At 45.4% G+C, this 15,172-nt stretch overlaps 1 protein-coding gene across 1 annotated transcript in view; it reads right to left on the bottom strand.

The window, feature by feature from the left end:
• ARFGEF3 (ARFGEF family member 3) overlaps positions 1-15,172 on the bottom strand; it is a 176,542-nt gene that overhangs the window by 43,247 nt on the left and 118,123 nt on the right. Inside the window, exons 15-22 of the mRNA XM_024739413.1 lie at positions 12,799-12,906; positions 12,238-12,453; positions 11,965-12,075; positions 10,016-10,166; positions 7,866-8,183; positions 5,304-5,437; positions 2,784-2,929; positions 1,034-1,213 (exon numbers count right to left, since the gene is read on the bottom strand). Coding sequence (XP_024595181.1) covers positions 1,034-1,213; positions 2,784-2,929; positions 5,304-5,437; positions 7,866-8,183; positions 10,016-10,166; positions 11,965-12,075; positions 12,238-12,453; positions 12,799-12,906 — 1,364 coding nt within the window. The remainder of the gene's footprint in view (positions 1-1,033; positions 1,214-2,783; positions 2,930-5,303; positions 5,438-7,865; positions 8,184-10,015; positions 10,167-11,964; positions 12,076-12,237; positions 12,454-12,798; positions 12,907-15,172) is intronic.

A 15,172-nucleotide genomic window follows, 5' to 3' on the forward strand; every position in this document is an offset into this window, starting at 1 on the left:
TGGTCAATCGCAAGAGTCCTGAAATGGCTGCTTTTGACAATTTTTTTCTTTTTGTATACTTGATTTTTGTGGAGAGGATTCACTAACTTCTTCATGCCCCTATAGCCAAAATTCCTCCTGTCCTAAATCTTTCTGAACATTGTTCAGAACTTAATAAGCATAGTTATTTTAAAGTCAGTCTCTGATAACTCCAATATCTGGATTCCTGGTGGGGAGTTAGGGACAGTGTGTCTATTTTTATTATTTTATTTCTGTATTCATGACATTCTATTTCCTAATGAGCCAATTATTTTAGATTGAATGCAGACATTCAGCTTCACCCAATGGCCAATTCCCTCATGGCCAATCCAGTCTCAGAGCTCTGCTTACTTCTTTGGGCTTCCCATTGTTACTTAGTTTTGGGCATCTTAGTATTTTTTACTTTCTTGCCAGTGTGTACATGATATTTAAAATAAAATTTTTAACCCTTGTTGAACATTTTTAGTAGATTTCAGAGACAGAGAATCTGTCTGTGTTCCTAGCCCACCATCATGCTAGATAAATATGAAGTCTCTCAGACTATACTACAAAGCTACGGTAATCAAGACAGTATGGTACTGGCACAAAAACAGAAAGATAGATCAATGGAATAGGATAGAAAGCCCAGAGATAAACCCACGCACATATGGACACCTTATCTTTGATAAAGGTGGCAGGACCCAATAAAGATGTTAAAAAAAAAAAAAATGAAGTCTCTAGCTAGGTTCTTTACCGCCTGTCTCTCCGTAGAGAATATGACAGTTGGTTAAGGGTATAGGCTAGGTATGAGCGTATAGACTATTACAGCTAGATTGCCTGCTTTAAATCCCAGTTCCACCAATCACTAGTCATGAATCCTTAGCTAAATTGCTTTACCTCTTCTTGTCACAGATTCCACATAGGCTTATTGGACGGATTTAATATGCAGCACGCACAGAACAGTCCTGCCAGTGCACTCAACAAGAGCCAGCAGGCTATGGCAATGATGGCAGCACTGCTACCGTGACACACTGACCTGGTCTTGGACATCCTCGTCACACAACTCCAGCTGCATGATACGCTCAAAAGGTCGGAAGAGTGCTTCGTTAAAGTGAAAATGAGGTGGCTCATTCCAGTCGGTGAGAACCTCCGTCAGTATATCATGGATGAAGGAAACTGCCTTCTGAGACACGTGTCTTTCCTTATGGCAAGCAGCCTGCAAAATTCAGAGAGTCAAACACCCTCAGGACTTCAAGCAACTAAGAATCTGGTTTCTGAAGGTCTTCCTAACACACCTGATCGTAGGGAGGTGGAAGCAGCAATTCTGCTAAAGTAAAAGATTTCAAGGGATAAGTATCAATGAACAGCGCACTAAACTGCATTTTAAATAATTTAACCAACTGACCAGACACATCTCCAATTTCACTTTGAAGTTTCTGGAAAAATAAGAGTTTCTAATAATTTCTTCTTCTTTTTTCCTGTAACGTGACTGTTTTCTTGGGTGGTAGAGAACATGCTGACTAAAGACACCGGAACCTAGTCTGGAAACCACCCATGGTCTCATTGTTAGCCATGCCACAAACATACGAAGATCAGATGCGACATCTGTCCCTCAGGGATGTGGGATGATTGCACCAATACAGCTTTAATTGGCTCACATCTTTGTATCCGTGTCCTTTAGCGGTCCTCTTCCACACACACCCTGGGCTTGGATGTGTGACTTACTTTGAATAATGGAACAATAGCAAATATTATGTAAGTAGAGAATTGAAAAGCAATTCTGATTTGGGGTTTGCCCTCTTGCTTTCCTTTGGAATCCTAAGAATGCCATGTGACTGAGCCAGGGCTAGTCTGCTGGAGGAGGAGAGACCACACAGAGAGGACCCTCATCACACAGCCCCAGTCTTTGCAGAGGCTGACCACAAGTGAACACATAAGGCCAGCTGAGATTAGCCAAGCCTGGCCCAGACTAGAAGAGCTGCACAGCTCAGCTCGAATTTCTGACCCAGAGAATCGTAACCTAAATAAACAGTTATTGTTTTAAGTCACTAGGTCTGGGGGGTGGTTTATTATAGTATAATACAAACTGATATATTGTTTCTCCATAACTATTTTTTACCCCCTTACTAGAATGTTCTCAGGTTAGTAAATTTATTTCCCCCAAATACTTTATTTTATGACATAGCTCTACCAAGTAAGTGCTAAAGGACTATTTGGAATAGTTACCACTGTGAAACAGGGCAACAATTTCCCCATCAACTTAGAAGTAGCCAGTCATCATGTATCGAGATGCTTAGATGGAGTTACCATATAATTTATCATATGGACTGCTTTCTTTTGGAGAGTCAAAGGGGTCCTAGTTAATTTTGTTGGGAAAACCAGGACTTATGGTTCCCCTACTTAGAAGGCACTGCCTAGAATATGTTTAGCTATTAGAAAAGAGCGCCTGGCAGAACAAAAGACATTGTTATATTCACGTATAAAAATGAAACTCCAGACTTAGGTTGATAGCAGACCATGAAGTATAAGAAAACGGCAGTGTGAGGTGTCTAGGTGAGTCACATAGTTTTAAAGATAGAGGGTCAGAGTGACACCAGGGCAGCGCTGCCCTTTGCGGCAATTCTTTAGGTGCCATAAGGTATAATCAGAGAACAATGATGCTTACGACCAGGTGATGGGAACCTTACTGCTGTGGCCACAGTGCCCTTTGCCCCATGCTGACTGGAGAGCCCTGTGCTGGCTCTGCTGCAGGAGGCCCCTGGGCCGCCCACTTTCCAGGTGCTCACCTCCACCAGGTGTGGCGCCACAAGACTCCAGCAGCGCATCACGTGGAACAGGGGCCTCGCTTTGCTCTGCACGATCCTCAGCATGGCGTCCCCCAGGCGGAACAGGTGGAGGGCACTTTTTCGGTCTTGGGTGGATTTCACTTCTCCTACAGGAAGGTAAGACCATGAAAGCCATCAATCCAAAACTCAGAAATAGTTTGACCTGTTCAAGCATGGAGAGAGGATGAAAATCAAAGAGCCATACTCAGATCAGTGGGATTATTCGGTATGAATTTACCAAGACAGGACAGGAGCCTGGATTCAAGAAAGAACAGGAGATTCACTTAACAAAGCCAGGGCCCACCTCTCCTGTTCACTGTAGCATCCCTGACATTTACACGTGTCAGGCAAACAATGCTTGTTGATAAGGAGGAATGATGTCGTGGTTAAGTAGAAGGGCCAGGGAATCGGCTGCCTAGGCCCAAATCCTGGCTCCATCATGTAGTAGGTGGGTTACGATGGACCAGAAGTTTACCTCTCTAATCCACGGTTTCTCATTGTAAAAGTGGGGATGAGAGTACCTACTTCTTAAAGTTTCTTCAAGGATGGAATGTAATAATGCTCATAACGTACTTAGCACAGGGCCTGGCACAGACTACTTGCCCCACACACTTAGTTATACTGTTACTGTTGTTATCGTCCCCATCCTTTACCGCCACCATCCACTTGGTCAATGCTTAATGGTACCTCTGAAGCCCTTGCCAAGCAGGTCAGGCCCCTTTGCACCCAATAACATGCGATCTAACCTCTGTCTTGCTTCCGTACAATCCTTGCCTACTCGGACCTCTTGCTACTTCTCTGCCACTGTCACCTTAGTCTCCTCCATTCTCTTTCTGCCCACGTGTTCCTGCTTCTCCCATACACATGCAAAATACTGATCACGATCAGCCTCTTCCAACCAGCATGTGCCTTTCTAAGTCGTCTTGCCGTATCAGATAAACTTCAAGATGACAGTACCAAAATTCAGTGACATTTACTGATTGTTTACTCTGCATCAGACATTGTGTTGGCTCTTCGTGTCTTTAATCACTCTTATTTTTATTGAAGTATAGTCGATATACGATGTGTTAATTTCTGCTGTACAGCAAAGTGATTGAGTTATACACATATATACATTCTTTTTTATATTCTTCTCCATTATGGATTATCGTAGGATACTGAATATAGTTCCCTGTGCTATACGGTAGTACTTTGCTCTTTATCCATCCTGTATATAATAGTTTGCATCTGCTAATCCCAAACTCCCACTCCATCCCTCTCCCACTGCTCACCTTGGCAACCACAAGTCTGTTCTCTATGTCTGTAATCACTTTAATTTTAAAAGCAACCCTTAAGAAGTAAATGTAACTACTGCCATGTACAGATTAGAAAACTGAAGATCAGAAAGGTGAACCAACTTGCCTAAAATGACACAGCTGGTAAGTAGTGACGGCAGCATTTTAACTTGGATCTGATTGATTCCAAAGCCAATGCTTCTTCCCCCTAGGTCTGCTGCCTCTTCCTGACCCTCACTGCTCATTGTTTTCTGTAAGCTTGGAGTCTGCTGATTTCTCCACACAGAAGACTCTGAAAGTGGTCCCTGGGCTCAGAGATGCTCCGGCTGTTGGCTGGATCTGGGAGGTTGGCTTTATATAGCTAAGGTTTTAAAGTCTATTAAAAACTCACGGGAAAGGACTATGGTTCTCAAATTAGAATCTGCAGTAAGAATCAAAATTCCTGATGATGGAAGGAACTCGGAGGTCGTGCACTTCAACCTGCCACCAGTGCGATCCTGGCCCACGGCTCTGTGACTCTGCCATGGGGACAAGGTACTCACTGTTATAGCACAACAACCCTGGCTGCTGATGGACAGCTGAGTTTGTGAGCAACCTGCCACCCACCTGGGATGCCTGGGTGATTCAGTACAACTCTACCCCCTCTTCCACGTGTTGGCCTTCAAGAGGGCCTTCATCTGGCCTCATCCGTGAAGACAGCGATACTGACCCGCCGTTAAAGGGAGATGCCATGAGAGCAGTTTTTCTAAGAGTGGCCTGAGGCTTCTGTCAAGCCTTCCATTTTTCTCTCCCAGGCCCTTCTGAAATTAGAAGCTGCTTCTGCAAGTAGGCTGGACTAAGGCAGGTGTGCGCTTTGTGATACGGAGAGGAGTTCCTACCCTCAGGAAGCTACCTGCACCCTGAGAAGCCACACCGTTTCTACATCACAAGCACAAGATTTAGCAGAACACGGTCCAGCTCCAGCGGCAATACCTGCAACAGGGGTGGCAGCAACATTTCCACTGACAAAGAATGACACCCCACGCAAACCACCAACCCCCATCCGCCACGATCGTGCCTCGACACCAGATGACAAATTTTCACTCGAGCCAAGGTGACTGTGTACGAAGGGAAGGTGGGTTCAAGTCTTTAGGCAGGCTGTTGATATCAGAGATCTGGGCTGTTTCCTGCTAGCCTCATGGCACAGTTTCTGCCGGGAAAGAATTACCTGGCATTGCCAGTGAGTAATCAACTGTTTCTGTAACGGAATGGAAAAGCTGGGACTGTGATGCTTTCTTCAGCTGGTAAAGAAAACCTCCCAGAGCCATGAGGTTCAACTTATCTGTAGCATCTTCAAAGAGCCTGGATGAAACAAAAAGACTTGTTACTTGGAAACAATTCAGCGAAGTCTTTATGGCAGAATGATTACGGTAATTTTCTTAGATGTGATTAATGAAAATGTGTAAACACTGTGAAGAAATGTACAGTATTATATCTGTATTATGTATTATAAATGTATATAAATGTATTATATAATACATTTATATAATAATGTATTATATAAATGTATTATAAATAATACATTTATATGATAAATAAATGTATTATAAATAATGTATTATATAATAATATATTATGTCTCTTATTACTGAGTACAAGTCTATTCTAAGATTCTAACCTGAAGGGCACAGACCATATTTAAAAATATCATCTTTGTAGCTCCATGGCCTAGCTCAGCTGAGATGGGCACTCATAAAACATTTGGCAAGAAGTTGAAAGATGGCAAAGCATCGTTCCCAGAAACTGAAAAACTGGGAATGGAATTCTTACAATTTCATAAGCTATGTTAAAGAAAAAACGCAGCAAGTTAATCAAGGCTTTTGTTGGGCTACAACTGGCGAGTTTAATGCTGGGCCTGGCTCTGAGGATTCAGAAGCAGAGTTAACTTGATCTGTAAGCCCCCCAGGGGCAGGGACTGACCTTCTTACCCCTCTAACTCATGCACCCAGAGCCCTGGACATGGTGAAGCTCAAGCATGTACTGGAATAATGAATATTCCCTAACATAAAGGACTTTGCAGGTTCTTTTTGTTTTCCACTCTGTTGGGCACAGACATTTCTAGAAGGAGTTAGGGAGAAGGAGGTAAGCACAGGTAGCAGGGCTTAGAGGAGGCTGAGGCTCACTGGCACTTGGAATGTTGGGATCAAACACCAGTTTATGTGGCACACGAGGAATGAGGCGAGCCAGCCTCCCTCTCCTCTGGGGTCATCCTGATGCCTGCCCTCCAAATCCACGGTGACAAGAGAAGAGGAAGCAGCCCTATGGGGTGCCACGTTCTGGGTAAGGGAGAGTGTCTCCAATAGGAACCGAATAACAAAGCCCTTGTGAAGGGACAATACAAGGCACACAAGTTTTAAGATGGGAATCAGTGGGTCAATCATTCACAAATTATCTAAACAAATATATTTTTCTTGTGTTTTGTAATTTCAACACCATTTGGTTTCTGGATCCCATTAATCATTTCTTCTTCCTCTTTCCTAGTAGGAAAAGAGTGGTGAATATTATATCCCATCTGACACCTGTATACCACTTTCCAGCTTCCCAAACACTTTCACAGCCACCCTGTTGGATGGACAGGAAAAAGGGATTATTGTACCAAATCAGTAGATGAAGAAACTGAATCTCAGTGCAACTATTTACACAGACTCAACCCTGCAGTTGGTTGGCGTCAAAGCCGGGAATGAACTCGAGTCTTCTGAGCCCAGCCAGCGATGCTCCTCCCACATCTCTACGCCCTTGCTGTCCATCCTCCCATGTGAACTTCACTGCGCCTGTGCTGGGTCGTCTGGGGCACGGCTGCCAAGTGTGGAAGAGTGAAGTGGGATGGTCTCCATGTGAAGGTGACCAAAGCACTTTCCGCATCAAGAAGGGCCACCTCAGTTCAGAAAAGCAGATAACAGGAAAGAGGGAGCTCACTCTTGTCTAGTTTCTTGTGCAGCCACAGGACAAGTAGCCAAATGATCACAATATATTATCATTTGTACACAGCTCACAAATATTAGTACATTGGTGTAATTCTGCACAGGCAGAAAGAGAAACCTTTTTGAACACAAATTGGGACAAATGTTGACCTTAGCCTTATTATACTAGGGGAACAAATGGTATCTATTAGTCTTGCCATAAATTCTTAAATGTTTTAAGATTGCGTTTTCTCTAATAAATATGCTTTTTTTTTTTTTTAAAAGAAGGAGGACCACCTAACAGTTGGAATTACTGATGATTCCTCCCTCTACATCTTCATGTGACGGCTGGGCATCAATTTAGATCACACTCCTGGGTGCAGGATTTTAAAATATTATCATAAAGATAGCAAATGTTTACTATTTGCCAAGCTCTGTCCTAACTACTTCCAGCAAACTAATTAATTTAACCTTATGGCTAGCCTGTGAGAGTTATGCTACTTTATGGCCCTATTCTACGATGAGAAAGCAAGCACTGTGGAAGTTGCCTGTGGTCGGAGTAAGTGCAGAGCCTTCGCCCCGGGTTGCCTGACCCCGCCCCTGAGCCTCCAGCCTTAGTCACCAGACAAAAGAGTTCACTGTGAGTGCGCAGCGTGATGGCAGACAGAGACGTACTTGAAAAAAATTACAAGAGGCTTCCATGACTGGCTAACAAATCAAGCTGTCCTGGGGATGATTTTGAGAGCAGAGAGGAGCATGTGATGTGGCCAGCAGACGACGGGTGCTCTTTGCGGGACAGCCCCCCGGGGCGTGGTGGGGACAGCGCGTACCTGTCGGCCTGGGTGGAGAGCGTGAGCACGACCTTGGCGGCACTGCTGCCCGTCATGAGGCTGCCCCCACGGAAGTCGGAGGCTCGGCCTCGGCTGCCTTCCCGGACGAGTTCCTGGATGGAGAGGGGCTGGATGACGGGGGCCGCACTCAGGGAGCTCCCCGGCTCCAGGCTCTGCTCTTGGGGTGAGCCCTCGCTCTCCGGGTCCCCGAGGAGTCCGCCTCTGGGGGCCTTCTGAGGCTGGCTGATGGTCAGTGGGGGCCGAGAGGTGCCGTCGCTGAAGTGGGTATGCTCCAACGTGCCCACATACTCACACACCCTGGAGAGAGTCACACACAGCAGCCGTTGAAAGTTGCAGCTCAGCTGGGCCCGCTCTGGCGACCCCACAGTGAGATACAAAGGAGCTGAGCCAGCCTTACAGTCCTCCTGAATTGTTCCCCTTCCTCCGGCGAGAGCCACTTCTCTCCCCCTCTCTCTCCACTCCCACTTCCTCTCTTCCCGCTATACATACTTTTGTTTGAGTTGGACCAGACAGCCTGGAGGTGGGCTAAGGATTCCTCGGTGAAAGTTTGGGAACAGAGCTCTGTTTATCCTGGTACGTCCTGTCCAGCATACTGGCTTATCAGGACTTTGGCTGTTTGAGTGAGTTTTCCCAAAGGGTCCTCTTCCCTCTCTCTCGTGCTCTAGTCAGGACTCGAGAAACATCTCCTCACTTTGAGATCCCAGAATGAGTGCGCGTGTGGTGGACTGGCCCGCTGGCCACAATGGGCCCTCACTCAGGGGTTCCATCCAGCCATGTCCCACTGGGTCCTGATAGCGCCACGTAACCACTACCGGGGCAGGGGGTGAGGTAGTCACCTAATCACAGTAAACTCAGAGAAGAGTCACAACATATGGTACAGCTGCCAGCTTCCAAACTGTTCCCAACAGGACCTGGGACTAGAGACCCCTCACCCCAGAATAAGTCCAGTTACTAGGAAAGACTATCGTGGACAATCCACTCTGATGTTCCATAATCAGGCCATTTTCTGATTCCATAGAAATCGCTTGGGTGCAATTTAAGTCTTTCTCTTTTTGCCTGTGAAAGCAACGGAGAGTAGCGTGTCACCAGCCTCCACGTTAAAACCCACTGTGCTCCAGGCCGATTCATGCTGGCCCTTCCACGTGTTCCTCTCAAGATGAGTTTTTCAACCCTAGAATCATCTTTGAAAGTCGACCAACACGCACTCAAGGCTGTACTTGCTTTGAGGATGATACACAGAGCCTAGATCTGGCCAGTGCTCTGGGAAAGACCTGGATGCCTGAGCCCTGCTGCGGGCCAACATCCTTCTCCTGACCGCCCTCCACCGCTCGGCCAGAACTGAGCTTGTAGAGGCTGGGGCGTGTGCTGGGGAGATGGGCAAGAAAGACGCAGCCTCCCTGTGCCTGCTGCGGGTGGAGAGTGGTCCTCCCTTTGTCCGAGGTCCACCCGACTGCCAGTGCCAGGGAAGGCAGGCTTTTCTTCTTGGTCGTGGGAAGACTATGGAGCTCTCACTTTCTTACTTTACAAGTGCTGTGAACTGTGTAACTGATTGGGGAGGTTCTTTTTACTTTGATACTACAAAGCCAAACTTTTGGCTGTCTTTGACACAATGTACTATTCTATTTTTTCCTTTGTCTAGCTAAATTAAAAGTAGGCAAACTGTACTTATGATGTGTCCATGTAAGCTACCAAAAATCCTTCTCTCAATAAAAAGGACATTAATAAACATACAGCCACGTTATGTTGCTGACACATGACCAGCTTTTAGATCTGCCTAGTATTCACCTAACTTACGTGGTCTTTTACCAGCCTCTAGTTAAGAATCAGTTTTTCTTCCCTGGGATGATGTATCTGCCTCTCACAGACAATGTCAACGACAGTTCACAGTTTCCTAAATTCAGTTCTGTCACTCTGTTCTCTGAGACATACATTCAGTTGGGCCCTTATTCCGTCTTCTCTTTTTAACCTCTCATTTGGGGCTTTTCCAAACTCTGTGAATTACTGTGAACTGTTTACGTGCTGGCAGGTGCGGGGTTCTACCCCTTCCCCATGGCAGGCCCCCTCCCGGCCCTCCCCCCCCCACCGGCAGGCAGTGCCAGGCCTGCGGGACTGGGGATCCGGTCACACACCTGAACACGTGTGGCCAGCAGTCCGGGTTGTGGCTGCCCATCTCCAGGCCGACACTGAGGATGGCATCCATGCACAGGACGTGGGCTGTGTGCAGCCATACCCCCTGCAGCTTCCCGATCTGCTCCAGTTTCTGCTCCACTTTTAGTTTCACTGCGTCAGAAAGACATTCATTAGAATAACAGTCCAAGTAAGGGAGACAGAAGGAGAGGGAGAAAGGAGGGAAAGGAAAGAATGTGCTCTTGGGCAAGGGCAAAAGGAAACGGGGGATGTCACTGGATGTCACTGGCAGCGAGCCCTTCACTGGCAGGTCCCCGAGGCTCATCATGCAAACTACCCAGCCCACAGGCCCCCAGACACTGGTGACCCCAGCCCCGGGGTTTCAGAAGTCCATGGATTCTGAGCTGGCAGGTACAGTTCCTCTGGGCCCACCCCTGGGATCTGGGTCAGTCACAGCAGTGAGGATGGGCTTCAAGTGCCAATCCCAGCTAAAGCCATCTGTGCCCAGACCCATCCTCTGCCCCTGTGTACTCATATTGATAATAAGAATTCCTGGCCTTCCCAAGTCCTCTCTGAGGTTTATTTAATGTTAGGTGGTCATGATGATGATCATGTAAAACTACAAACGTATGTACACACTCAGCGCCATGATGACCGCTTTATGACTGAAAATTCCCGTATCGTTTCACTCCCTGAGTTTACGTTTATACTTGTGATCTTCAAATAATACTTTTTAAATTGTAGATAATGAATGAGAAAGGATGCAGAAGGTGACTTAAGATGTCAATTACGCAAAATGCCAAGGCAAGGCCAAACGACAGCGTCCTCCATGAATTAAGGTGTCCAGTCACTGGAAGATGGGTCTAGTGGGAGAACTGAGCAATGGTCCAGAACCCAGAAACACAGCACGCTCACTACAGAGGAGGCCGACCCATGCTCCTACTGTAAAGGGCAAAGTGATTTTTAGCAAAGAACCATTTGTCTCACGGATGTGATATTGATTTTATCTTTTATTTGTCTATAATTCAAATACTAGCTCTGGTTTAATAGTTTTTAAAGAACTTTAAATTTAAGTATTTTTATGTAACTTATAGTTGTACATTTTAAGTAAAAGTGTGATGCCCTTTTGCAGTTAACACTGGGGATGTGTAAGAGTTGCTTTGTTCTCACATGATTCTATTACTCAAGTTTGAGGAACACCAACCTAACCTGTTTTTCTCAGCTAAAAATGTGCAGACTCTTTCTGTGACTACCTATTTTACATACCTGATACATTGTTAGCACAAGTTGGACCAAGCTTCCAATTTTTCCTTGTTTGCTGTCTGCCATTTTATCTTCCACTGCTATTAGAAAGGCCATTCTCTTTCCTTATATCTAGATAACCATCCACTTCATTGACTAATTTTAACAAGTTAAAAATCAACCCTTTCCCAAGTTCACAAAGCTCAGGTTTTTCTCTGACAAGAGCAAAGCCTTCCTGAGCCTCCTCTCAGGGATTCCTCCAACGGTTTGATTCCCCCCTCAGAACCCTGGCCATTCTATCTTTCCCATTGTAGCCTGAGGGGGTCCTCAAATGTGCACCCTGGGAAGCTTCAAAGCCAGTGGCCAAAGGACGCCACAGGTGTGAATAGCTGAGCCAGGTGGGCCTCTGGCTAGCAGCCAGGTGCACTTTCCTAGTCGCCAGGAGCACTTTCCTAGTCGCCAGGAGCACTTTCCTAGTCGCCAGGAGCCAGTATGTCTCTTGTGTCCAGAGGGACCTATTGTGAGCAGTCTGGAGGGTCAGCCATGTAAAACTGACCCAAGCCTGTGGTCCAGCGGGATCTCATCACCAGTGGTGTACAATATGCCGTGTATCACACATGCCAACAGGGACAAGTGTGTCTGCTCGTGTGTGCGGGCACGTGCAGACCTCACATAGGCACCAGGTGGATTCTAGCCCTTCTGCTGTTACCTTGTGCTATGGCATCACCGGGCTCCTGGATTTCCCTTTCCTCTTTCTCTTCCTGGACACAGGAGGCAGCTGCCATCTGGGCGAGGGCTGACGCACAGTTGGCTGCAACTCCTTTAGAGGAAACAAACAATCACCCCTTAACTGAGTCGATTCTCTAACCACTCACCTGGCAGAAGCACTCCTAAAAGACTTGTTGTCCACTAGGGCCGTTCCTAATGTGTTCCTCGGGAAGACCCCTCGGGTCACGGGTCAGGGATACCATGTCTGCCATACCTAGAGCACAGCTCAGCCGTGCTGCTTTCCGCAGCCCATCGAGGCTCATGCAGATGGCATCGCGTTCTTTTTGGTTCTGTTCTTTGATGCCTTCAGCTCCCAGAATGAAGGCCAGCCCTTTGGAGCTCCCCGCCATTCGGCCGGTCAGGGGGGTTGATAAAGTGTCGATCAAGTTCTTCCAGCAGCCAACCAGAATGTAGCGAGCGAACGCCACACCTAGAATGTGAAGGGGTGTGGGTTACCTTCCGGAGATAAAACAACCTGGCGACGAACGGCCTGGGATTCTCTGACCATCACATTAGCATTATCGAGCCATGTGCAATTCTACTACAGGAAATACAATGGGAAGGGTTATATCGGATTGTGTTTCACTTTGTGTTGATAAATAATGAATGTTGCACCAGCAGCTGGACGATGCTGGTAACTTCCACCAGGTATTTTTCTGCCAAGATGAAATCTTAATTCATTTACGTCAGTACAGAAAGCTGCCACATAATAATTTAATTGCTGGTAACACATGCGATGGATGTATATTCATAAACTCAAGACCCAAGTCACTACCTGCCACTGTGGAGTCATCAATTCTCCTGCCCTGGGTGAAAGGAGACTCCATAGAAGCTGAGGCCATCAGCTGCCCTCCAATTGCACTGCTCTCTAAGCCATCGATATCTGTCAAGGAAAAAGGGCAAGGTTTTTTTTTTTTTCTTTTTAAAGAACACTCCAGTCAAAAACAAATGGCTACCACCATATTCATTTTCTTCCCAACAAACAGTCATGGGATCTGTTATGTACCAAGTATGTAGCAACCTTTTATCAGAATATTAAAATTTTTGTTTTATCCATTCAGTACAGTTTTCTTTCATTGCTAGAGCATTCTTCTGTGAGGCTGATGCGTTTTTTTATTTGAAAAAATAAAGATAAATTCTGATAACTCTGTTGCTAGAAAATCTATTGATTTAGAATATTTTGATCTTTGCATACTCACTTTTATTCAAAATCGTGGCATCATTTTACAGTTTTATAGGTACAGGTTACTCCAACATGGATCTGTTTTTCAGAGCTTCCTCAAAAGAATTAAGAGGAGGATAAGCCTCTTTGGTCAGATAATCATATAATCTGATTGGAAAGCACAATACCTTACTAATACTACCTCACAATTTTCAAAGTGTTTTCACGTAACATGTTTTTCATTAGATCTTCCCAACAACTCCAAGTACGTAGGCAGGGTAGGTATTATCTTTCTTTATTTCACAGAGGAAGAAATAAGTATTCAAAGTAGGTAAATCGCCCACATCCTGAGGCTGGCAAAGGAAGGAATCAGACTCAGTATTCACGTCTTCTGACACCCATCCAGGTCTCCTTCCATGACACCAAACTTCAGCTCAATATGGGATTCTAATTCACCCTGTTTAAATTTTTGTTAAAATATACTCTCATCTACAGAATTAGTTCAATGAACCATTCCTTAACGTAATGGTAAGAAGAGACTGGCCTGGGTTGAGAGGGCTGGGCTTCAATTCAGCCTTGCCTCTGAATTAAGTAGTCTTGTAGCCTTGGGCCAGGTACTCCATTCTCTGGGCCCCAAATTCCTCAGTAAAAAGGAGGTAACCCTTGGAGGAGTGACCATGGAGTAGAAGCATATGCATTTGAATGCAACTAACACAGGTGAATGCACCACAGAGGGGATGGGAGAAGAGGGTAACATAAGCTTCTTCCCTGACTTTAGAACTTCACCTTCACCCCAGTAGGATGAGACTTGCATGGTGTTTGAAAATTATTTCATTATATCTTTGATTCTTACAGTAACTCCAGGAAGTCTAGAGACTTCTGGTAACACATCTCTTTGAAAGTTGCTCAGAGAATGGATCGTAAAAGTTCTCACCTCAGTGAGAAAAAAATTTGTAACTATGACAGGTGATTGATGATAACTAAACTTACTGTGATGGTCATTTTACAATACATGCATATATCAGATCATTATGTTGTACACCTGGGATTAATATGTCAATTACCTCTCAGTAAAACTGGGTGTGGGAGGGAAGGGAGGGAGAAATCTATAGGACTACTACAGTGGGAACAGAGCAGTTTCACTGAAATTAATTTGACTTATGATCAAATGGTCTAATGACATTTGCCAGAAATTGCCACGTATCAAAGTTTTGTTTCCTACCTGCTAGGTAAAGGACTGATGAATTCAAGTAACACAAAGCTTATCTAAGTGCTAAAATTCCACAATCCACAGAATACTTTGACATGACATGACGTGAGGAACGGCCACAGGTAGGTACAGTGTTGATGACCAGGTGACCGCTACTGCTTTTCCTTACACATAATGGAAAGATTAGACGGACGTTTCCAAGCTCTAGGTTAACTGCTGCTCAAATTCACTTGCCACTTCACACCTGAAATTTGCTACAAAGAATCACAGAACGTAATTCTGTCGAATTCTTATGAAAAGTCTCTGTTTCTCTATCATTAATCTAAAATTAGATAACTTCCCTATGGATGAAGCAATTGAACTTACCGTTCCATTATAAAAGAGATGGCTGAATAACACTGGTGACTGATGAATACGGCTCCTGTGAAGAGCCTGTTATTTGTTCAATTTTTAAAATTTATTTATTTATGGCTGCATTGGGTCTTCATTGTTGCGCATGGGCTTTCTCTAGTTGCTGCGAGCGGGCTTCTCATTGCAGTGGCTTCTCTTGCTGCGGAGCATGGGCTCTAGGTGCACGGGCTTCAGTAGTTGTGGCTCATGGGCTCTAGAGCGCAGGCTCAGTAGTTGTGGCGCACAGGCTTAGTTGCTCCGCAGCATGTGGGATCTTCCCAGACCAGGGCTCGAACCCAGGTCTGCTGCATTGGCAGGCAGATTCTTAACTACTGCGCCACCAGGGAAGTCCCTATTTGTTCATTTTTACATCTACTGTATGACTCC

This window comes from Neophocaena asiaeorientalis, unplaced genomic scaffold (assembly GCF_003031525.2).
Source record: "Neophocaena asiaeorientalis asiaeorientalis breed wild unplaced genomic scaffold, Neophocaena_asiaeorientalis_V1.1 scaffold162, whole genome shotgun sequence".
In the NCBI taxonomy this organism is placed as follows: domain Eukaryota; kingdom Metazoa; phylum Chordata; class Mammalia; order Artiodactyla; family Phocoenidae; genus Neophocaena; species Neophocaena asiaeorientalis.